At 45.9% G+C, this 22,563-nt stretch overlaps 1 protein-coding gene across 6 annotated transcripts in view; it reads left to right on the forward strand.

Moving 5' to 3' along the window:
* Positions 1–22,563, forward strand: part of SYNE2 (spectrin repeat containing nuclear envelope protein 2) — a 424,477-nt gene that overhangs the window by 390,641 nt on the left and 11,273 nt on the right. For 3 of the 6 annotated variants that reach the window (XM_053601260.1, XM_053601264.1, XM_053601262.1), the window contains 9 exons: positions 7,716–7,878; positions 14,335–14,522; positions 15,290–15,440; positions 15,683–15,865; positions 16,495–16,632; positions 17,489–17,683; positions 18,908–19,190; positions 19,968–20,036; positions 20,878–21,017. In XM_053601260.1, coding sequence (XP_053457235.1) covers positions 7,716–7,878; positions 14,335–14,522; positions 15,290–15,440; positions 15,683–15,865; positions 16,495–16,632; positions 17,489–17,683; positions 18,908–19,190; positions 19,968–20,036; positions 20,878–21,017 — 1,510 coding nt within the window. Of the gene's footprint in view, positions 1–1,403; positions 1,697–7,715; positions 7,879–14,334; positions 14,523–15,289; positions 15,441–15,682; positions 15,866–16,494; positions 16,633–17,488; positions 17,684–18,907; positions 19,191–19,967; positions 20,037–20,877; positions 21,018–22,563 lie in introns of those variants that run through there. The other 3 variants (XM_053601261.1, XM_053601265.1, XM_053601263.1) reach the window with 2 other exon arrangements.

Consider the following 22,563-nt stretch of genomic DNA (forward strand, 5'->3'; position numbering starts at 1 on the left):
AGGCTGAAGCAGGAGGATCACTTGAGAGTTTGAGGTTGCTATGAGCTACAATGATGCTGTGCCACTCTAGTCTGAGCAATAGAGTGAGACACTCTCTACAAAAAAAAAAAAATCAGACTAGTCCCTTCCTATTTAGACTAAATTGCTTGCTCTCTTACCATCATAAACATCAAGTCCATGAAAAGGAACTTTTCTAACAAAGCATGATTCTCACATTTTGCCTACCAACCTGAAAAGCTCTCCTACTTTATAATAGTAGCAATTAAAATGTTGTCGTTTAAACTTATACGTTATTACCATGGCAACTGTGTGTTAAGATTATTTTCCATCCCTTACAGAATGGGGAGGCAGATGCGTACCTTTTGAAACCAATACAGCTTTTCATTTCTCTCTCTTTATCTGTATTTTCTCAAGGTTTTTTGGAAGACCAAACAATGCCACTAGTCAAAAAGTTGACTTGTGCTGGCCTGATCCAGTGGGGCTAGAAGGATTTAGAGATTGTTTTAGCATAGACGGCGCCAGATGTGAGGTTTGGCTGTCCACTTCCATTTTCCTTCCCATCAGCCTGCTCGCTCCACCTCTGGAACAGGTGGCTGCTTCTCCCAGGCCTGCCTGAGGGAAGGGAGCTCCCTCAAGGAGAGAAGACCACCAGTGGAGTAACTGGCAATTAGGCTGGTGCCCAGCATCAGCCAGTCCACTTGGGCCTCAGAGGTTCAGCAGGTTGCAGGAGCAGCCAAGCACCTGGGCACAATCTAGTCTGGGGCGACATTTAGGGGGTGCTAAATCTGCTTTCTGGTCTAGCTTGTGTTTGCTGTGTTTCAAGTGGGAATGTAGTAATGACTAAATGGTAGGCTTTGGGGAACCAGGAGAGATGTTTGACATCATCAAGTCTCAAAAGAAGACAGAGAATAACTTGAAGGGGCTACACACAAACCAAGCTGAGCCACTCAGGGTCATCTGGACAAACTAAGGCTTTGAATAAGAAGAGATTTTCAGAAACCCCCTTTATGGGAGGAGCTAGCAAGGAAAATTACAGAATTTCTTCCTCTGTACAGTCTTCAGTTCCATTTATACTATAAAATAGAACTACTCTGCACAAGGCAGAGGAACTAACTGACATCTCTGCCCCTCCTAAACCACAGTGTACAGGACTAAAAGGGCAAAACTGGCCCTCCCCAAAGGGAACTTTCTTCTTTAGGAGGAGGAGAGGAAATCTCTCTCAAACTCAAGGGCTTCAGATTTCACTGTTTCTTTTAAAGCTCGAACAATTTGAGGAGGACAGAAATCCTCCTTTGCCTGGCCCAAATGAAATGTTTCTTCCCTCCGTTTATAGCACTTCATAAATAACCCATAGCCAAGATAACACTGTGACTTTTTTCCCCCAGCGTTGCAGTCTTGTAGCGTCAGAACAAAGACTGTGTGTGTGAGGAAAGAGCTGGAGATATTTGTTTATTGGAAGGGAGAAAAACGGAGATTAAAAATTGCAGCTATCAAAGAAGACGGTGTCTCCCCTTCCCCCTGGCGTTGCCGGGTGTGTGCTGCTGCGTCCACTGGCTGCCCCATGCAAGATGCTGGGAGGCTGAGCAGTGCAGAGGGCATGCCGGGCGGGGGAGGGGCCACCGGCCGGGAGGTGGAGGTGCAGCCCGCAGCCTGGAGCTTTCGCTTAAGCATAAGGAATGATTTTTTCTCATAAACAGTAAGTGCCATTTTAGTCATGAGTTCTGCCTGTGGCCAAGGCACTGCCTGCCGTTTCCGTGTGTCTTGCTCTCTGGCTCTGTTATTTTGGTCACAATAGAAACCACTGATTAGATGGTGGCTGTGGAGTGAGTGTGCTCAGCCATCGGGGGATGGGTTCTTCCCCGGAGTCAGCATGCGTGTGGTGTCTGCAACCTGCCTCTGACAAGCAGGGCAGGGAAGTGATTATGCTGGGTGGAAAATGGAAGTCCTCCGGTGACAAAAATGCTTCAAAGAGTCAGTTAGCTCAGAAATGTATTGTGATGTCTGTGCCTCTAAATCAGGGCTTCAAAATCTTAGAGAAATGCATCATTTTACTGTAAAGATGTTTAGTCATGTAAAAAGATCCAATTGGATTTGTATTGTGTTTTTAGCAAGTGACAGCTGCCCACTGGTATAAGTATTGCTGATTTAGGGGTTTTATGAAATAACTGTAGACCTCTTAGCATGTAGAGAACAAGGCTGAAAGGGTTACTCCATGTATGTGCATTTGATATTTAAAACCTCCATCACACGTTGGTTGGACTTAGGCTTGGTGTACAGAATGATACTAACTTGGCTTGATTTGTTTAGGGAAGGAGCAGTGGTTATCAGAGTTACATTATGATCCATCATTAGTTACAGTAAAAGAAAAACTTTATTTGCCTTGGTTCTTTTCTGGATTTTTTTTTAACCCATAATCGCTGTGAAAGAACGCTTCTAATTTAGAACTGCTCTTAGGCATAATTCTTATTTTGTTTGGATTCATAGAAAAATCTTTTACTGTTGTGTAGGTCTTTTTCCTTTTTTTTTTTTTTTTTTTTTTTTTTTGTAGAGACAGAGTCTCACTTTATGGCCCTCGGTAGAGTGCCGTGGCATCACACAGCTCACAGCAACCTCCAACTCCTGGGCTTAAGCGATTCTCTTGCCTCAGCCTCCCGAGTAGCTGGGACTACAGGCGCCCGCCACAACGCCCAGCTATTTTTTGGTTGCAGTTCAGCCGGGGCCGGGTTTGAACCCGCCACCCTCGGTATATGGGGCCAGTGCCTTACCGACTGAGCCACAGGCGCCACCCTGTGTAGGTCTTTTTCAATAAAGAGTCTATACAGGTGGACAACCCCTCCTTTGCACCTAGAAATTTGGGGGGTTTTGATCCTCAGAAATGGAAATTTTTACTTGGGAAATGAGAGATGTTATTTGCTGGAATATATATGTGAGAAATGTTAGTCTGGGCACCTGGGAGGAAGCATGAGAAGGTGCGGGGATGGGGCCACATAAACAAGCTGCTTGGGCCATTGATGAACGCCGAGTGTGGCTGCTACCGTGTGCCTGGTGTGGCTTCTGAGTAGTTTCCTTGTTTCTCAATATTAACCCAAGGTTTTAATTTTTCCAAGAACAATATTAATGAGGCTTACCGTGGAGGTCAGCCGCCTAGGTTGGCAAATGACAGGTACTTCCTGACCTGGGACAGGTTGTAATTAGGTGACAGCGTCTGTACAGAATGAGACAAACTCAACGTTACGGCCACTTCTGTCTGACAATATGATCTGAGGGGCAACGTTGATGTCCCCGTGCATTATGGGCTATTAAGGCTCCAGACAGAAGTTGGGAGATAGAAGCAGGTTAAATCCTGCCTGGAGGAGCAGCTTGTCCACTGTGACCTCCTTTTTTCCCCTCCTGCCTTCAAGATGTTCCCCTTTAATTTGCTTCTGATTTGTGTGTTGGTAGCACTTCACTGCCCCATGTGAAAACAGGGTTTGGGGACACATGTCGCTCACATATGGCAGCACGTTGTTTTGTAGCTAAGGGTTCCCATGTGCTCTGGTCTTTACCATTTTCCTTTCTTTTCTTTCATTTTTTCTTTAGAGAGGGGGCCTTGCTCTGTTGCTCCAGGTAGAGTGCGGTGGCATCACTATAGCTCACAGCAACCCCGAACTCCTAGGCTCAGGAGCCCCTGCATCTGCCTTCTGAACAGCTGGGACTACAGATGCCCGCCACCCCTCCTAGCTAATTTTTCTATTTTTGTAGAGTGGGGTCTCAAGCTTGCTCAAGGTGGTCTTGAACTCCTGACCTTAAGTGATCCTCCTGCCTAGGTGTCCCAGAATGCTAGGATTACAGACGTGAGCCTCTGTACAAATTGGAAGATAGGAGTAAACATCAATTGTTGACTCAATAGTTATTTATTGAGCCGCTCTCTGTTGTACTATGATGTCTAAATTACGTCTAGGTTAGGTGATGAGCTCTTTGGGAACATGTCTTCTAGTTATCTAAATCCTCAGAATCTGCCTAGGACCCAAGACAGAGCAAAGGGTCAAGTGTTTGCTGAAAGAAAATTGTGGAGGGGAAACTGTGCCTTCTTGCCTTCTCCCCAGCACCGGTAGATCAGTGCCCACCCCTCAGTGCATCCTGGAGCCATGAGTCCAAGCTCCTGGTCTTAGTCCCTGACAGCAGCAAAACCGTCCTGTAGCCCAGTGTATGATGCTACCGCATGTGCAGGGTTTCTGTGCACCATCACAAAGACAGTTTCAAGAGCAGCCCCACAGGACCAGACTGCGCAGCTTGAAATCCTGCCTCTCTTACTTAATGACCATGTGATTTGAGTGAGTTATTTACTCTCTGTGTTTCAGTTTCCTTACCTGTCAAATAGGAATAATAATAGTATTGATATCCTGGCATTGTTTGATGATTAAATGAGTTGCTAATATGAAGCACAACAGGTGTAGATATTAGCATGTGATACAGATGTTTTAATAATAAAGTTTATGAATTTTAAAACATAGGCTGTGTAGAACGTTTAAAAGGATGTGATAACAGAAGATAGTCTCATATTTTTACTACCTCATTGGTTTGTCTTGAGCACACCATTTTGGATACCACAGTCCTGGGGAAGCAAATCTCTCCCCCCACCCCTATGGCATGCCGAACTGCCAGTGTTGACAGAACTCAAGGTCACCACACCCCTGTGTTTTTGTGCCCAGGTTATTTTGTCACCTGTTAGCTCCTTCCATTTAAACACTTGCATTCTAGCCTCCTTATAAGAAAGATGCAGAACAGGGTCAGGTGCTGAATGGGGGAGGGGCTGTTGTTCTTGGAGGAGGCAGAGGGCATGCAGGACAGCTCTGCAGGGTCATGAGCCTGACCTTCCCCCACACACATGCAGAGCCTTCCAGGAGGCAGCACCCTCCCCAACTGAGCTGAAGACTCTCTGTGCCACAGTGCCAGGGCTCCCAGTGACCTTGGCCGTTGTCTGGAGTGTTCTTTCTGGTCCCTGGGCTATCATGGTTGCCAGACACTGGGGTGAAGAGGACATTCCTCTGAAGCCCTGGGAATGGAGGTGGGATCTAGGTTACAGCCATATCCAGGGCTAGCCCTGGATTCTGTTACTTCCTTTTTTTTTTTTTTTTTTTTTGTAGAGACAGAGTCTCACTTTATGGCCCTTGGCAGAGTGCCATGGCCTCACACAGCTCACAGCAAACTCCAACTCCTGGGCTTAAGCGATTCTCCTGCCTCAGCCTCCCGTGTAGCTGGGACTACAGGCGCCCGCCACAACGCCCGGCTATTTTTTGGTTGCAGTTTGGCCGGGGCTGGGTTTGAACCCACCACCCTCGGTATATGGGGCCGGCGCCTTACCGACTGAGCCACAGGCGCCGCCCCTGTTACTTCCTTTTTAATAAATCATCTGGTGGCTCTAAAGAGAACTTTTCCTTATACGTTGGAAAACTACCTCTTTGAAACTCCTCATGACCATAGCTGCAAGGCGTCTATCAGCTAGGCATTGTAGGCCAGATGCCTTCCTGTGCTGTGTGTCATTCAGTCCTCAGCTACCCAGCTAAGGAAGGTGCTACTATTAGCAACATCTTACAGATTAAGTAAACACAGCCAGGACCCCACACTCAGGCTCTGACCATGATCTATGCTCTTCACAAACAAACCACATGGCCAGACTTGGCACCTGTAGCTCAGTGGTTATGGCGCCAGCCACATACACCGAGGTTGGTGGGTTCGAGCCCAGGCCAGGCAAAACAACAATGACAACCGCAACAAAAAATAGCCGGGTGTTGTGGCCAGTGCCTGTAGTCCCAGCTATTTGGGAGGCTGAGGCAACAGAATTGCCTAAGCCCAAGAATTGGAGGTTGCTGTGAGCTGTGATGCCACAGTACTCTACCGAGGGTGACTTAATGAGACTGTCTCAAAAACAAAAAACAAACCACATGGCTAGGTGCTACTGAGAATATAACATTTATGACAGAGCTCTGTGAGGTCCCATATACATAAGGGTTGTTACAGCATCGTGTAGACCCAGGGGCGTAGCAGAAGCTGATGTCATGCACACTCACTCCATGCCAATGGCTATATATGCAGCCTCTCATTCCAGGCTCACGAACACCTACAAGGAGGCTAATTTTACAGATAATGAGGAAACTCAGGAGTCAGAAGGCACACCTTGCAGGGTGCAGAGCTCTTAGATGGGAGAATGGTCCTTGGGCCCAGGTCTGCTTACCTCCAGAGCTCTGTCCCCCAGACATCACCACTTCCCTGCATTTTAAAACATATGCTTCCCTGAAGCAGAAGGGACTGCAAAAACCTACTACAGATAAGGGGGTTGAGATAAAAGGATTTCTCCATAAACCATAAAGTAGTTGGTAATAGAGCTGGAATTGGAAGTCCGTCCCTGGGCTTGACTTGGTCAATTGTAAGATGCAAAAAAAGCACACAACACAACTCTGTAGTCTACTTACATCACAGCTGGTGGTGGAGGTGCTTATCCACATTTATTCACTCACTAAACATTTATCAGCACCTTACCACCCACCAGGCAGTAAGGAGTGCTGCTCGTGCAGGGGAGCAGGGCAGATGCAGCCTGGCACTGAAATCTCTGTCCTGGTGGGCATGTGGTGCCCAGAAGATGCCCACACGACACAGTGAGGGCATGAGGCAGAGTGTGAGGAGAGGTGTCAGCTTGTCTTGGTAGACGCTCTGGAAGGAAAGAGAAGCCAGTCTACAGAGTGCAGGGCAGACACAGGGCGCTTGAGTAAAGGAAAGACCTGGAGCGAAGATTATTGAAGCGTTCGAGCATGAATCAGACTTGCCTTCTAGAAGGTACACTTTGGCTTCAGAACTGGAAGTGGGAAAGAGGTGTTGATGGCAGCGGTGTGGTGCCACATGAGTATTGAAGCCATAACTACAAGTCTCTGGGATTAACTAAAAATCCCAGAGATCACCAGGGCACATCCTTATTCTCTCCTTTGGAACTTTCATGAAAGCAGTTTATTGAAACATTTTATTTTAGTATCTATAAAAACACAAGATTGTTTTCTCTCAGCGGCTGCACCATGTCCCCTGACAGCGTGCTGGCCTGAGCGCCCAGCTGTGCTGATGCTGTGTGTTGGCTCACATCTGCTCCACGCCAGGTCAGGCTGGGGTAACGAGGGCAGGCTGGCGAGGCAGGTGGAGGCTAGAATGTCATGCATGCACATTACCTCTGCCCCTCCCTTTGTGACGGACACCTGCCCCGTAAAGGACCTGAGTGGGCTGGTTCAGGGTGTACGACACCCTCTATCCCTTGGACTGAACACCAGAAAGCGAACCACCCATGTGACATATTTAATCTATCAAGATGGATCTCTGGCTGCTGCAGTCTCAGGAATACCTGAGACAAACAAGGTAGAACAAGTCAAGAGTGGTTTATTAACTTAAAAAAGGAAATGACATCTCTTCTCACCTCTGGCACCCCAGGGACATGGGCTGGGTCTCGGGGATGCCACCGTGGGAATAGTAGCCATATTCCGATGGGTGGGTTAACTCTCAGTCTTGAAAATCAACAGAGGCAAGTGCTGTGCAAAGTGGTACATATTCTAAAAACTCCTATCTGATGATGTGAGAGCTATTCTGCTACAAAATCAGCAACATAGGTTCCTTTTTATCCTCCAAGGCCCTATTGACAGATTCTTCTCACCATTAAACACTGGGCTTTTGTTTTCCATCTCCACAAATATGTTTAGGGTGAAGAAGCTGAAGGAGACCTTTGCTTTTATTCAGCAGTTGGACAAAAATATGAGCAACCTTCGGACCTGGCTGGCTCGAATTGAATCCGAGCTTTCCAAGCCTGTTGTTTACGACGTCTGTGATGACCAAGAGATCCAGAAGAGACTCGCTGAGCAGCAGGTGGGATTCTCAGAGAGGAGCTCCTCTCAGAGGACAGGTGTCCACCATGTGTGCTGACTCAGGCCTTCCCCGTATCTGCTGTACCTGCTGTGTGCTCCAGTGTGTTCACAACATTCACTGGTGTGCTTTGCCACAGAGCTCAGACCACCTGCCCAAGTCCCTGGATGTGTAGGGACCCATCTCAGGCTGCTCCCCACCCAACTATTCACCTAGCTGTTTGTGAAGTGGTGTGAATATCATTATTCACACTTTAATCTTGGTGGTGGCTAAGGTTTTTAAATTGTCTTTTTTGTTGTCATTAAACTCTGATCTTTGTTGTTCTTTGTGAATATAGTTTTAGAAGGCAACAAATTGAAAGAAAAATAACTTTCAAACCCGGGAATGTTTTTGTGGGATCATACTGTGTGTGTCTGTGAGAGCTTCAAAAAAATAAATATATACAATAGGTATAGTAAGGAACATTCTTGAACCAATAGTTTAGAGCTGTAATTCCCAGGGCATCAGTTATACATGCTCTAAGCCAGTGATTTTCAACCGGTGTGCCATGAAAAATTTTAAAGATCATTAAATTATTTTTGAAAGAAATTCAAAGCATAGTTAAGTATATTCTTTTTTTCTACTCATTTTTTGATCAACATAGTTTAAGTGTGCCGTGGAAGTTTTAACTACAGGTTCAAGTGCAGTGAGATAGAAAAGGTTGAAAACTACTGCTCGAAGTCAACTCTGGAAATTCCGTAGTTTGAAAACCACTGAGTTCTAATGCCGTTTGTCGTTGTGCTAGCCTGGCAGCTGCTCTGGGACATCACTGCTTTACTGAACCTACTTGGGCTTCATGCTTCCCTGGGCCCAGGCACACATTCATTCTCATATGTAGTGCCCAGGTTTGCTTTAATTCTTTAGAAAATAGGTTAGTTTATCTTACCCTTTAGTGGCTTTCATCCACTTCTGTTTTTCTCAGATTTGTGAGCAAATTCTGATTTGACCATATAAACAGCATGATTCTCAGACTCCATTTACTTCACAATGAACTTCCCCCACACACATCCCAGCCATGGATCACAGGTGCTTAGAGACAGAATGAGGGCTGAACTTTTTTCACCAGATTCAAGGCCATAAGGCAGCCCTTTGGTGATAAATTCTCTTGAGTTCAGGTCATTCTTTTTAATGGCAATAAGGTGTTTTGTGCTACCATAAGTAGAGCCAAGTATTTGATATTACTTTTGATATTTCTTTTTGTTTTTGAGACAATGTCTTGCTCTGTTGCCCGGCAAGAGTACAGTGACATCATCATAGGTCACAAGAACCTCAAATGTCTGGCTCGAGCAATCTTCCTATCTCAGCCTCTCAAGTAGCTGGAACTACAGGTGCACAACAACATGCTCAGCTAATTTTTCTAAATTTTTGTAGAGATGTGTTGCTCAGGCTGGTCTCAAACTCCAGGCCTCAAGTGATCCTCCTACCTCGGCCTCCCAGAGTGCTAGGATCACAGGTGTGAGCCACCATGCCTGGCCTGCTCTTTTTAAATGCTATTGCAATTAGTGTTACTGATGCCTGTTCTCTGGCTTTCAAACTATGACTTAAACTGCAAATTAAAAATGGGGTTTTTCCACTTAGCCTCAGAAATGTGTGTGTTTTTCCTTGAGGCCATCTAAGTTCTACTTTTGCTTTGTGGAGAAAAGAATATTGATATAAGTATCAATGGAATTTTAATGTGACATGACTGAGGTTTTAATGGCCTTCTTAGTGGAGTCAGAGCTATTAAACATTATCAGTTTTTTTTTACAAGTTTGATCCACTAGAATGAATTTCTTTGAATAGTGTGTTCATAGACAAGGCCTTGCAAATAACTATTTACCGTGAATGGTGAATTTTTTCAGGTAAAATAGTACAGAAGCTAGCAATATCTGTTCTCTTAAATAAGGATTGACCAAATTTGACCAAGGCTAATAATTGTGTTAACTTTTTAAAGATCTGAAGCGTGACAAACAGCTTGGGGGGATTTAAGTTGGGGGAATTTATTCCCAAAAGCAAATAATTTGGAGTCAGGGCCATTCTGTTGGCCTTGTTTGTTCCCTTATTGAGACAGTACCTAATTTCAATCTGCTTGGTTTGAAGCTTCCCTCTTTAAATTCGCCATCAACATGATATAATTTGTATCCCTTCATTACCAAAAAAATTATGGAGTTGGTGTTCAGGACTACCATTACTGCAAAGAAGTCAGATATTACATTAATTTTCTCTTGTTCTTGTAATAGATTACCACAAATTTAGCAGCTTGAAAACACAAGTTTATTATCTTACAGTTCTAGAGGTTAAAAATCTGAAACGGGCCTTACCGGGCCAAGATCCAGGGAGTCAGCAGGATTGTACCCCTTTCTGGAAGCCCTTGGGGTAATCTGGGGTTTTGCCCTTTCTAGAGGCCACCCACCCTCCTGTGATTTCAAAGCTGTCAACATTACATCTCCGACTGGCTCTTCTGCTTTTAAGGACCTCTGGGATTACATTGGCCTGCCCAGATAATCCAGGATAATCTCCCTATTTTGAGGCCAGCTGATTAGCACCCTTAATTCTCCTTTCCATGTAATCTAACATATTCACAGGTTCTAGGATCAGCATATGGACATCTGTGGGGGGGGGGTCATCCAAAGGAACCTCTTTGTACTTTTTTTTTCATGTATACATTAACGCATTTATGAGGTACAATGTGCTGATTTCATATAGAATTAGGAACGCTTACATCACACTGGTTAATATATATCTCATCTCGTTTACTTAATTATTGTGTTAAGACATTTATACTCTATGCTAATAGATCCGACATGTACCCTTGCATTATGCACCATAGGTATAATCCCACCATTCACCCTCCCTCGGTCTGACATGCCCCTCCCCTCCCAACCCCCCTTCCTCCCTCCTTGAACTTGGGCTATAGTTGTGATCTATTCTCCATATGAAAGTGTGAGTGATTGTAAATTGGTTTCATAGTAGTACTGAGTACACTGGATACTTTTTCTTCCATTCTTGGAATACTTTACTAAGTAGGATATGTTCCAGCTCCATCCATGTAAACGTAAAAGAGGTTAAGTCTCCATCTTTTTGTAAGGCTGCATAATATTACATGGTGTACATATACCACAATTTATTAATCTGTTCATGGGTCGATAGGCACTTGGGCTTCTTCCATGACTTAGCAATTATGAATTTGTACTTTTTTTAAAAAGACTAAAAGTTACCACATATTTATATTATCCTAAATCCAGAACACTAAAAACAGAAATGTGTCACACAAAAGAATCATGTATGAACCATTTTTTACAAAACCTTAACAATGTTCTCTTCCCTAACTAAATGTAATAAATTGCTGGACTGCTTCCAAAAATAAGACCTAAAAACATGGGATTATCTGGTATTGCCTCCTGCAAAATCCAACAACCCCCCAAAGTGGTTAAGAGCCTCGATGTCCTTGAATCCTTATTGTACTGTTCTTGGGGACCAGGTGGAAGAGGGGTTACAGTCCCTGGAAGAGTCCTTTTGGTTTTACCTTTCTTATGTAGATCTCCTTTAAGTATAAGGTAATAAGGGTTAAATTGTTAACCCCGTGCCAGAGATCACTTTCACTGGGTCTTCAGCATCTCTCCTTGGTTCTCTGTGGGGTATCAGACAGTGGCTCAGGGGTCATTAGTTACCTTCCCATTCAGTTATCACCAGTATCGCCCTCCCCTGTGAGCCCATTCATCTTCACCCCACACCCCTAAAGTACCTGCTAATACTGCCCTGTCCCACTGGTTTGGTATGCAAGCCTCTCCCACAGGGACATTCTGGAGCCACCACCAGGGAGTTCCATCTGTGTGAATTTTCTCTTTTCAGCCTGCCTTTCTCCCCTTTATCTTACTGGGAGGAGGGGGGGTCCCTTCTTATTCTCATTCTTCCTGGCTGCATTCTCTTCTCCACTTTCTGGCTCCTCATATCCTTTTGCTCTGCCCACCACCCCACCTCAAGTCTTGCCCAACTTCAGAGTTTTGTGGCATCTGCTCAAGGGCAAAAAAAAACAGAAATGAACAGGGACTCATTTCCAGAACCATAGGCAAAAGTCTTTATCCCTTTTTATGTATCTTTTTAAATCTACTTCTTCTGTGGGTTTAGACAGTACCTAAAATTTAATTATTGTGCAGACACATGCCTTAATGCAGTGGTTCTCAACCTTCCTAATGCCGCGATGTATTTTCATTGTTAAAAAGGGGTCGCAACCCACAATTTAAGAACCTCTGCCTTAGTGGGTGCCAGGATTATTTCAGTTTGCAAAATGTTCCTCGTCTAGCACTTAAATGGTTTGGATTTTAACATGTGGTCCACCACTTTAATTTATATTGTACTAGGTAAACAATCCACACTGTAACATCAGTAGGCTATTGTGTCGTGTTTTAGAAGGTTTTTAAAAAACCTTTTGTGAAAATGGACTTTGAACCATTTGGACAGTTTTTTATAAGTTATTTGTGAAGTTCATTTCTTACTACCACTTACTCTGTACATTGAATGAGGTTTCTTTAGCCATTTCATTCAATAGAAGCGAATAAATAATACAGCTAGTTCCAAAGAGTCTACTAAAATCCAGGGCATTCGTGTTTATCCATAGACTAGTTCATGGGCATGTTCACATTAAAATTGTCAGTATTACTCATTTAGCACCAGTGTTAGCGTTCCTGGTTTGTATTTTTAATAGTTAAACAGAATATATATCAATACCAGTAAATTTTAGAAAAACGTCTGACAATTCTGTGAACTAGTAAGAATTCTTTAAAAACTAAAATTCTGTTTAAAGATAATAACTTTTAACACATTGACTGCCACACTCAGAAAAAAGCTTTTTCCTTGGGACCATGGTGTTTTATTAGGTCAAGAGATGTGTGAGTTCATAGATGCTTCACCAGGCCCTGAGCTCAAAACTAGTGTGAGTTGAATACAACTCATGTGGTAGTTAATGTGTTAAAGTTAGTCATCATGTGGACTCCAGGGAGACTCCTGCCATTCCATCTTTACAGACATTCTGCCTGTACTGCAGAGATTAACAGAAATCCCCTGCACATGTCTTCACAGGGCATGCCGGACGACTGAGTGGAAAACATCTCTTCTGAATATAATCTGTGGAGCTTGTTTTCAGTCAGGGCCTATGTGAAGAACCGCCTGATTTAAAATTCACTTGGCATATTAGCATTTTAGTCTCTCATATCAACCTGAACACAGAATGATCTAAATTGCGCATTTATATAAAGAAAAGAAATATTGTTCCTACCTAGTAATACAACTGTAATCTCAAATTATTTTATTATTGAGGTGACCTGGCCCAAACATTATACTGCCTTCTGTAGACGGTGGCAAACTGTCTATAATTCTCTTGCAAACTGAACTTTGTTGAATCTAGGAAGCTATATTTAGTAGTTAAAGTGTCATAAATTTCCAGAAATTGGCGTATTATCAAACAATTAGAATTTAGTTTTGCCTTTGCTATTTCACAATGTAATTTGGGTACTAAAATTAATGACGTGGTCTCATATCACGTACTCCAGGATTTGGACTTTAGGGGACGCCTGACTCACGCAGAATAGCAAAACAAACAGGCTCCTCATCTCTCTCCCTCCCCCCAGCCTACCCATGGTGCATAGAAGAGATATCCTCTGGTGCGGACTAAAAATGCCATGGTTATTCTTACGGAGCTTTTCCATTGTTTCCTATAACCCTGCACTTTCTCTTCATAAATGTTCTTTTTCTCCAGTTGGGGACCTATACCACTATCACCCCCATGGAACCAGACTTCAGAGACCCTACCCCTCCGCAAGCCACAGCCTTGGCTGTACCCCATGAACTGGGGAAGTGAGGTCTCTACCCCAGAGTTCCTCCCTTGGACCCGTGGAGTCCTGGGATGGTCTTGCAGAGGCCATGGAAATCATGCGGCCATGGGCACAATTTGGAGTGTGTGTCAAGACAGTACAAAGGTCTTAGCAGATTTAAGAGTTCTGTAACCCATAAAAGGTTGAGTTTCAGTTGCTTACATTTTAGTCTCTGCTAAGACTAAGTCAGTTTACAAAGAAGACCTCCCAAAACCAAATTGAAGCTGGAGGTGTTTGGAGCTGGGTGGTGTGGAATACATCCCAGGCATACCCCGAGCCTGTGGGGTGGTGGGCTGTCCTCAGAGGGTACCCACTGTTGTTCCTCCTCCTCTCATAGCTCAGCACATAAATCCCAAGTGTCACCAGTGTTTAGGTTTTGGTCAGGTGCTAACAGCCCAAGGGTTACACAAAGATGAGAGGGCTTCTGTCTGGGTTGCTGATCCCAAGGTGGACATGCACGCAGGGCTGTTCTCCCCAGCTGGGAGGAGACAGGGAGGGAGTGGCAGAGACCCTTCTATGCAGACTGCCCCACCACCATCTCAAGGGGTGTCTTGCTCTCCCGTGATTGTAGGATCTACAGCGAGACATCGAGCAGCACAGTGCTGGGGTGGAGTCCGTGTTCAGTATCTGTGACGTCCTGTTGCATGACTCCGATGCCTGTGCAAATGAGACTGAGTGTGATTCCATCCAGCAGACCACCAGAAGCCTGGACAGACGCTGGAGGAACATCTGTGCCATGTCCATGGAGCGGCGCATGAAGTAAGGATAAGGCTGCCCTGGGCATCTTCAGTGCGGTCAGCTGCACTCTGCACCCCTCTGACCTCAGTCCCAGAGACTGTTCTGCTCACCGCACTTAGAAACGTGCCAGGACCAGGCACAGTGGCTCACGCCTGTAACCCTACCGCTCTAGGAGGCCAAGACTGGCAGATTGCTTGAGCTCAGAGAGTTCAGGACCAGCCTTAGTAAGAGCGAGACTCCATCTCTACTAAAAATAGAAAAACTAGCCGGGCATTGTGGTGGGCACCTGTAGTCCCAGCTGAGAGGCTGAGCCAAGAGGATCACTTGAGCTCAAAAGTTGGAGGTTGGTGTGAGCTATGATGCCAGGCACTCTACCCAGGGTGACATAGTGAGACTCTGTCTCAAAAAAAAAAAAAAAAAGAAAAAAGAAATGTGCCAGGGGTCAGCAGAGAGAACCTAGTAGGTACTTATTAAAGAATTATTTAATGGGCATGCTGTTTTTGCCCAGTTCTCTGGTGCCTCAGGGAGGGCTGCAGGCTGGCCGTGCTGCCTCTGTTCACCCCGCAGTGAGGTGTGGGGCAGCCCTGCCTCTCTGAGTTTTTAACCTCTGTGCGTCAGGAGTTCTGAGGTGTTTCCACAAGGAAGGTGTTCAGACAAGCCGTAACATCCTGGTTATTTCCCAGAAGTATCACAATAGTGCTGCAGGTGTAAGGGGGCTGGGAATGGGGCCTGTCAGGTGGCCCAGGGTGACATGGATGGCTTGTGCTAAGCTGCCTTCTTCCCATCAGAATTGAGGAAACGTGGCGCCTGTGGCAAAAGTTTTTAGACGATTATTCCCGCTTTGAGGACTGGCTCAAGTCAGCTGAGAGGACAGCGGCCTGCCCAAATTCCTCAGAGGTGCTGTACACGAATGCCAAAGAAGAGCTGAAGAGGTTTGAGGTGAGCACTCTTCTCTGCCCCAATTCTCTGGGTATCAGCATAGTCCATGCCAGCTGTCAGGCAGAGAGCTTGGAAGCCTGTTCCCTAGTCAGTGTCAGGACTAGGGAAGTAAGCCCTCTGTGGCCATTGCATTTTGGGGATAGACTCCCTTGAGACAGGTTGCTTGGGGCCTGGAGGGCGGTGTCCCAGCCCTCTTTGCACGCGACAGAAGTGACACCACCCCATCCCACCATGTGCCACAGGCCTTCCAGCGGCAGATCCACGAGCGGCTCACGCAGTTGGAGCTCATCAACAAGCAGTACCGGCGGCTGGCCCGGGAGAACCGCACGGATACGGCAAGCAGGCTGAAGCAGATGGTCCATGAGGGAAACCAGCGCTGGGACAACCTGCAAAGGCGGGTCACAGCCATCCTGCGGAGACTCAGAGTAACCTCCTCTACATCACTGGGGTTGTCTGTAGATTTGCAAGGAGCAGTGACACGCGATATGCAGTGGCAGGCTTGGGGCACCGAGCAGTGGGCGGAAGGTTTCAGTTCAGGCCTGTGCTATCTTGACATCCCTCCAACACCAGCAACCTGAAGCTGCCAATGTTCTTTTTTTAAGGGAGAGATTGGCTGCATTGATCTGATAATCCCTAGGAGGTGGCAATCCTTCATTAAAGAGGACAAATCTCCTCCTCTGAGTCTTCCTTCTCTGGGGATACACACTCAGCTATGTCACTGAAGGCAAATGGGGCTCTGGGCCAGCCTCAGCCCTGCAGTGCTCTTCCATCTTGAAAGTGCTAAATTCTCTGTCAGGCAGAAGCTTCTGTGAGATACTGTCAGGTGGAGACAGGCGGAAGGCGTGGCCCACTCCTCTGGAGGTGCCTCAAAGGAAAGAGGGAAGTCACTGACTTAGACTAGAGAATTACAGACTCTAAAGTGCTCAAAAGGACCCCAGGGGCCAGGGTCAGCATTCCCACCTCTTCCCTCATTTGCCCTTGAGGATGCCAGAGCCCAGAGAAGTGGGGGCTTGTTTGGTGCTTGATACAAGTTGGATTTTCTGCCGTTTCACAGCATTTCACCAACCAGAGGGAGGAGTTCGAGGGGACGCGGGAGAGCATCCTAGTGTGGCTTACAGAGATGGACCTGCAGCTGACCAATGTGGAGCACTTCTCGGAGAGCGACGCCGACGACAAGATGCGCCAGCTGAACGTGAGGGCAACTGCTTAGTGCCTCTTAAAAGAGCACAACTTTGTGGTGGAGAACTGGCCACGTACAAATTCTACCTGATACTCTGAGAGCAAATCCAGAACCCTAACAGCCAGGTTTCTTCCTACCTGCATACTGCTGGGTTATCACCACCAAGGGGTGTCTGTGTCACTGCTGGGGCCAAGAGTATGCACCCCTGCTCTGCTATTGTTTCAGATTCTTGCATTACAGTTTAATCTGACTATGATTCTCTCCAGGGGAGGAGACTGTGAAATAGAAATCTGCCTTTCCTAAGATAATGGTACCAATGAACATAATTGTTTGTGTCAACAGAAGCAAATGCCCACTGGTGGCATATTATGGGAAGTTTTCTGTTTTCACCAGGTGTCAATAAGATAAGTTCTCTCCCTCACACTCTATAACAGTAAATATCCGTCCATGTCAGACTTTTAGAATTATTTTAATTGGAAAAGTCAGTACCCAAAAGGAAGAGGGGAAAAAATGTTACAATCATTTTAAATTCTTAAATCGTCTAGAGGGGTGTTGTGGCAGGCACCGTAGTCCCAGCTACTTGGGAGGCTGAGATAGGAGGATCACTTTAGGCCAAGAGTTTGCTGTGAGCTGTGATGCCATGGGACTGTACCCAGGGTGACGGAGTGACACTCTGTCTCAAAAAAAAAAAAATTCTTAAATTGTTGTTGCTCAGTTAAAAATTGGTGAAGCTGGAATACTCCTGAAGGAACAAAATAAGAATCACATTTGGATACACTTTTTTTCTGTGTCCCTGTTGTAAGAAACAGACACCATCTATGCTCAGGGGATCTTTCTTTGAAGCTCTTTCTTTCTCGTCTCTAAATAGGGCTTCCAACAAGAGATTACATTAAATACCAACAAGATTGACCAGCTCATCGTGTTTGGGGAGCAGCTCATCCAGAAGAGCGAGCCCCTGGATGCTGAGCTGATGGAGGACGAGCTGGAGGAGCTGCACCGCTACTGCCAGGAGGTGTTCGGCAGGGTGTCCCGGTTCCACCGGCGGCTGGCCTCCCACGCCCCAGTAAGAGTGACACCACCACCACACTGTTCAAAGTCTGCCTGGGACTGGACTTTTATAGAATAGGGAAACTTATCTTGTAATGGTTAGGTAGGGTTGATTTGGGGGCGGGGGGGAGTAGAAAAGCTACATTGAGGCCGGGCACGGTGGCTCACACCTGTAATCCCGGCACTCTGGGAGGCTGAGGCAGGAGGATCGCTTGAGCTCAGGAGTTCAAGACCAGCCTGAGCAAGAGCCAGACCCTGTTTCTACTAAAAATAAAAAAAACTAGCTGGGCGTTGTGGTGGGCACCTGTAGTCCCAGCTACTTGGGATACTGACACGGGAGCATCGCTTGGATCCCAGAGTCTGAGGTTGCTTTGATATAGGCTTAGGCCACAGCATTCTGGCCCAGGCAACAGAGTAAGACTGTCTCAAAAAAGAAAAGAAAGATAAAGGCTACATTGAAACATTTTATTTCCACTTTTATTAATATGGAGCCATGATAATTAATTTCCATTAACCTGATGGGAAGGATGGACCTTCTGAAAGCCCTTGCTCTCCCTAATCTGTTTTTCCTCAGTACAGGGCTTTTCTGGCATGTATCAGCACCCCTAGAATTCACTGATGACTCTTCTGCTTTTGATTACATTAGTAACTTGGGAATGTATTTGTTTTTCTCTGTATCTTAGTTTCTGGAAGCTTTTAATGTTTGTTTGTGAGATAGAGCCTCACTCCCTCGGTAGAGTGCCATGGCATCATAGCTAAGAAAATCGTGGTCATTTTTCTTAGACTGATAGGCATTACTACACAAGCAGAACAGACACCAAACAGATTGGGGATAAAAAAGAAAGAACCTGGTATATGTGGTCCTTGAAATTGTGAATCTTATCCAGAACATTCTAGCTTTCTTTTTTAAAAAATACTCTGACTCACGGAGGAACCTGCCATTAACCATCAGTGAAACTTTGGCCACCATTTCCTTGGGTTCTTGATAAAGTTGCTTAATTAGGTTATCATACTTCAGCTTTTTTCCCAGGAAATAGAACTAGAGTTTTGGAAAACACAAATTCTGAGTCACACTCCAGATTGTCTAAACTAGAATAACCAGAAACAGGGCCTGGAAACCTGATTCTTTTAAAGCTGCAGCCATTTTTGGAAACTGCTGGACAGGCAGACTTCCAATGCTCCTTCTCACTGCAGTATCCTAAGATTTGGTTAATTCAAAAAACTGGATATTCCTGTCTAGGGCTTAGAAGATGAAAAGGATGCTTCTGAGAATGAAACGGACATGGAAGACCCCAGAGACATCCAGACCGACTCTTGGCGTAAAAGGGGTGAGGGCGAGGAGCCCACGTCACCTCAGTCCCTCTGTCATCTAGTGCCACCAGCATCGGGTCCCGAGCGGTCTGGCTGTGAGACCCCCGTCAGCGTGGACTCCATTCCTCTGGAGTGGGATCACACAGGTGATGTTGGGGGCTCCTCCTCTCATGAAGAAGACGAGGAGGGCCCGTACTTCAGTGCACTGTCAGGTAACAGCCAGGCTCCTGGGGCACTTGCAGGTGACCCACATGGCTATGTTTCCAGCCCCTTAGCAACACAGCCAGCTCTCAGTTACCCAGAGCCCAGCTGGCAGCTGACCCAGCTCCTGTGTTTTCCTGTGGTCTGGCCTACTCTGGGAATAGGCTTGCTCCTGTTACAGGTGGAATGAAAGGGAAAAAGAGGCTGGGCGCCCATAGCTCAGTGGCTCGGGCGCCAGCCACATACATTGGAGCTGACAGGTTGGAACCCGGCTCCAGCCTGCTAAACAAAAATGACGACAAAAAAATAGCCGGGTGTTGTGGCAGGTGCCTGTAGTCCCAGCTACTTGGGAGACTGAGGCAAGAGAATTGCTTAAGCCCAAGAGATTGAGGTTGCTGTGAGCTGTGACAGCACAGCACTCTACCCAGGGCCACATAGTGAGACTCTTGTCTCAAAAAAAAAGAAAAAAAAAATGAAATTCATGTTTAGACCATGAGACTCATCATTGAGGGGTCTGGCTGTGTGGGACCCATCAGTGAACCCAGTCGGGTTTTCAGGTATCAGTCGATAAAGCATCACCATTCTCTCTGTGCCCCCTACAGTGGCTTTGGACAGTTAGGAGTTGGCTTTAAAAAGAAAATCCTTCTGGTTTTCAAAATCCTTTTAATAAAAAAGACAGAAGGTAGTTGTCTCCTAATAGCTGGCAGTGTTCCTACTATGTGAACTTAATACTCGGGCATTAATCTGCAGGCACCTCCAGTGAGGACAATGACATTATTCTTTTTCAGATGTAGAAATCCCTGAAAATCCTGAGGCATATCTTAAAATGACCACAAAAACTTTGAGAGCATCTTCTGGTAGGCCCCTGCCCATGCATGTGTCTCAACATGGCAGCACCCCATGGCGCACGCTGCACCCTAAACCTCGCTCCATGTCATGTCTGACCTCTGCCTTCTGTGGACACCATGCACCCTGGTCCTTGTGTCATGGTGTATTTACACTGCCGTACTCACCCATACCTGCGTGCTCCTTACAAAACCCTACCCAACAGAGCCGTCTCAACACCATCCCTCTCTTCCCCCCCGCCAGGCCTATGCAGAAGCGAATTTTTCATGGTGCCTTTATAATTTATATTTTTCTTCCATCTAACTGAGGTTCTTTGGCATGGGCCAGGCTTTCTTTGTGCTGGCTTGGTTTGGAACTACTCCCTTGCTTAGGGCGATCTCCTGGGAAGGGGTGGGCAGGGGCAGAGGGCTGTTGCATTTGCTGCAGGAGAAGAAACCTTCCTTTCCAGCTGTGGGGGTGGGGGAACCACAGTAGCCCTTTGGCTCCCAAGTCCGTCTTAATGTTCCCTCTTATCCTCGCCCCTGGGTGGCCCCCAGACCTGGCCTTGCCACCAACATCCCCACCACTCCAGATCCTGTCCACACACCACTCATCCCACACAGACCGTGTTTGTCATGCTCCATTGTCACACGTCTAGTGACAGCGCAAGGGCGTCCAGTTGCATGACTCATTTCATTTCCCTTCCGGGATGTACATTTTGCAAACATGCATGCTTTGCAAGGAAAGCTGCAGAACTCATTTTTATACTGTCATCAGATGCCATGTTACCCATGACCTTTTTTGTGTCACTAAATGTGAGTCTTATGCTTACAGAAAATGGACTATCACTTGCTATTTTTTTTTTTTTTTCAGGTAAATCCATTTCTGACAGTCACTCGTGGCATGTTGCCGACAGTCCTTCCTGTCCCAAGCATCACTACAAACAAATGGAAGGTGACAGGGATGTACCGCCCATCCCCTCAGACTCCAGCACCCCTTATAAACCACCCTATGTAAGTCTTTACTGGAAACATAACCCAAGTGTGTGAGTAGTAGTTAAAATATTTGAAACAGGGAGGTTTTGATGTAAACTGTACATGCTCACTCACAGGGCACATTTTGAGTTGATTATCTGTCAGGTTGATGACATCTCTGCCAAGGTGTCTATAGTTGGCAAAACTGGCTAGATTTAGAGATAAAGTTTCTAAAACCATCCTCGTGTGTGCTGGTGTGATGTGACAGTCATTGTTACTGTTGAGTCGTCCGTGCAAATAGTGAGGAAGCAAATTCTGGCTTTCCTGAACTGCTCCTGAACTCCCAAGCCCTCATCAGGTTTACCTTTTGACCACAGATCCTGTTCAGAAAATCATGACTTCATCTTCAGATTGGATGGTGTGCTGCAGAGGACTGGGGTTTGATTCCTAGACTTGCCAATAAGTCGCCCTGGGGCCTTATAAGCACGTGGCCTTCCTCTGACTGAAGATAAGCCCACCTGGCCTTTCTTGACTGAAGATAAGCCCACCTTACCTAATTGTTGTTAGGATTAACGTGTATAAAAGTAACAGAAGACCCTCAGAAGTGATGGTCACTGTTACCACTTCTGCACTGGTTGTTGATAGCAGTGACTGTTGTCCCCTTAGCGACATTTTCTTCTGGCTACCTGAGTCGTAGGCATGGTCTGACTAGGGAGCTACTCGAGGGTAGCCTCAGGTTTAATGTTGGCCACAGATCTTTCTTACTACAGAGAATTAACAAGAGAATTGAAATTAAGGAGAGAACATTGCTACATAATTGGAGAAGGTTCTGCCTTTACACGGTCAAATCTGATTCCTTTGACAATGGGCTGTCCATGCCCAATTCAGAAACTCTCTACCTCTTGCTTAGCAAGCAGTTGTCATTTTTAATCTGTCCCTCTGTGGTTTGGAATAATGAGATGGGGGGTCGAGGGGAAGAAATCCTTGCCCAGACCTTTGCTTTCTGTCCTGGGCACATCTAGTTTGGCTTCTCCTGGCCTGGTCAGTTTCGAAAACTCAACCTTGTTATTGTTTCTTAAACCAGGCATGTCACACCAAATCCGAAAAGTTTTTTGTTGGAATTCTCCCCCCTCACAAATAGGCCATATGGACACAATGCAAAGAAAGCATGGCTTTTCTAAAAGGGATGCATTTATTTTTGGAAGACCTGGCGTATAGCCTGATCAGCTCTGTGATCAGAGAAGAGTCCATATGTGTGATAAAAAATGACTGCGTGGTAATGAGTGCCCCTGGGAGGGGTCTGCCCTCTGTGTGCTCCCCAGTCCCGGTGGTGATAATGCAGCCACCTCCACAGAGTGATGGGAGAGAGAAGTAAAGTAGTATAAAACACTGAAAATGTGCAGGTGCTCCCCATGACAGTCTGGTGCATGGTTCATGTGAGGAGTGGTAGGAAGCATGCAAATTAACACACTTGCCATTTCCCTCCATCCTTGATGTCTCCTCTGCTTCCCCTCCCTGGGCCTCTGCCACCACTGCACCTCTGGATTACAAGCAAGATACACTCCAAAGGAAAGGGCCCTGTCTC

This window comes from Nycticebus coucang, chromosome 9 (genome assembly GCF_027406575.1).
Source record: "Nycticebus coucang isolate mNycCou1 chromosome 9, mNycCou1.pri, whole genome shotgun sequence".
Classification (NCBI taxonomy): Eukaryota; Metazoa; Chordata; class Mammalia; order Primates; family Lorisidae; genus Nycticebus; species Nycticebus coucang.